The sequence below is a fragment of the Buceros rhinoceros genome, unplaced genomic scaffold (genome assembly GCF_000710305.1).
Source record: "Buceros rhinoceros silvestris isolate BGI_N320 unplaced genomic scaffold, ASM71030v1 scaffold20846, whole genome shotgun sequence".
NCBI lineage: Eukaryota > Metazoa > Chordata > Aves > Bucerotiformes > Bucerotidae > Buceros > Buceros rhinoceros.
This window is the reverse complement of record NW_010418384.1, coordinates 30,769-32,684: the sequence shown is the minus strand read 5'-3', so window position 1 is coordinate 32,684 and position 1,916 is coordinate 30,769. Positions and strand designations below refer to the sequence as shown.

General features: G+C 61.7%; 1 protein-coding gene across 1 annotated transcript in view; it reads right to left on the bottom strand.

Annotated features, from left to right (window-relative positions):
• The window catches only part of LOC104495553 (msx2-interacting protein-like), a gene marked incomplete at its 3' end in the record, with an annotated part of 19,584 nt that overhangs the window by 697 nt on the left and 16,971 nt on the right, over nucleotides 1–1,916 (bottom strand). Inside the window, exons 13-14 of the mRNA XM_010138532.1 lie at nucleotides 440–1,867; nucleotides 1–239 (exon numbers count right to left, since the gene is read on the bottom strand). The exon at nucleotides 1–239 is cut by the window's left edge and continues 11 nt beyond it. Of these exons, the coding sequence (XP_010136834.1) occupies nucleotides 1–239; nucleotides 440–1,867 (1,667 nt within the window). The remainder of the gene's footprint in view (nucleotides 240–439; nucleotides 1,868–1,916) is intronic.

The following is a 1,916-nucleotide window of genomic DNA, read 5'->3' as shown; positions in this document are numbered from 1 at the left end:
CTCTGGACGGGGGCCGGTCCGCGGCACACCGTGGTGTGGTGGTAGTGCATCTCCTCCTCAGGGGGATGCTGGGAGGACAGAGGCGGCATGACAATGTCCCGTATGGGAGCTGGCTGGGGCGTGCTGGAGCGCTGCGGTTTGATCTCCATCTGGGGTTGCAGAGCAGCACGGGGGGAGTGGAGCGCTTCCGGGCGGATACCGTAAGGGATGCTGGAGAGAGGAGGGGTGTTCATCCTCACCTCACCCTGGGACAGATGGCCCAGGGAGACAGTCTGCGTTACGCTGTGAGGGGGCATGATGACGGACTGCTCGGGGTGCATGCTGGATATGTACTGAGGAACGGGGATCCCCGGCGCCAGCATGACCGGCGTACTGCTCGACAAAGCCGGAGACGAGGACCGTAAGGGATGCTGGAGAGAGGAGGGGTGTTCATCCTCACCTCACCCTGGGACAGATGGCCCAGGGAGACAGTCTGCGTTACGCTGTGAGGGGGCATGATGACGGACTGCTCGGGGTGCATGCTGGATATGTACTGAGGAACGGGGATCCCCGGCGCCAGCATGACCGGCGTACTGCTCGACAAAGCCGGAGACGAGGTACTGCCGGGGTGACAAGCCCGCGGGAAGGGCGACGGCGAGTGCCCGCTGGTACGCGGTGAGTGCGGCTCCTGTTTGGTGACCCCCAGGTGGGAAATCGCCCGGTCGGTCGGGGTGCTGGGTCCCGAGCTGACGTGGTTTGCTTCCGAATGCATCTTCCCGGAGAGGGAAGGGTGGTGAGGGCTGACTCCAGGACTCAAGCTGGAGGGTTGCAGGGTCTTGGTCTCCACTTTCAGAGCAGATGGATCGGACAGTTTTTTGTTCACGACCACCTGGTTATGGACGAGTACGGGTGGAGTGTTCACGGTCTGGGCCAGGACTTTCCCGGGCTGGGACGCTGGAGTCTGGACAGCAAGGTGGGACGAGTCGGACTTCTCCAGCGTGGTGCGCTCCTGTTTAACGGAGGAGATGACAGGCGACGTATTGTAAGGTTGTGTTCCTAGGACCAAAGACGAATGGGTGGAAACAGTCCCGTAGCCCGCCGAGCCCTGGGAGCCTTTCGGCGTCGGCTGAGATGGCGTGATAGGCTCCTGCTTGATCTGCGACTTGGATACAGACTGCTGGAACTCGATGTCGACAGCGCTGGCCGGGGGGATCTGGCTGATCTTGGCACTGATTCGCTGAGGGCCTTCCGTCTTCTGCCCCGAGTAGCTCAGAAGCACGACGCCTTCCGAGGTGTTCACCCGCAGCCCCGGACTGGAGCCGGTCTCTACAGGCCTCTCCTCGATAATAGACATTGATCCCGGATGAAACCTGCTGTTATCGTTTGTGCTTGACCGCTGCTTAAACTTCGGCGAGGGGGCGTTGACGAGACACGTCTGGCTTTGGGGAGCTTGCTTCACCAGCGTGATCCTCGGAGCCTCCTCCAGATCCACGCTGTGGGGCATCCTGCTTATGACAGAGGTGGCTTTGGGAGCAATCACAGTGCTGATCTTGTCCTTCTCGCTGAACACCGGCGCTTCGGCCACCGGCGGGTCCAAGGCGTTAGTGACGGGAACTGCTGGTTTCTCCTCCGAAACCGGCTTGATGGCCTCTACCACGGGGTGGAGGGGTGCCTCCTCCAAACACGGTGCGCTCACTGGCTCAGCGTGCGTCGTCGTCACGTGCGTGGAGGCGATGCTCGTCGCCGAGACGTACTTGGGCTCCATGAGTATCTTCCTCAAAGTGCTGGAGTTTGTATCGATATCCGATGCCTTCGTGTCCGGTGGGAGAGCGGGCGGGGGCGTGGAATGGGCACGGGCTTCCTCATGCCTTACCATCCACTCTGGCACCTTGGCAGCACCCGAGTGAAGAGGGACGATGGTGGCGGACAACGGGGCG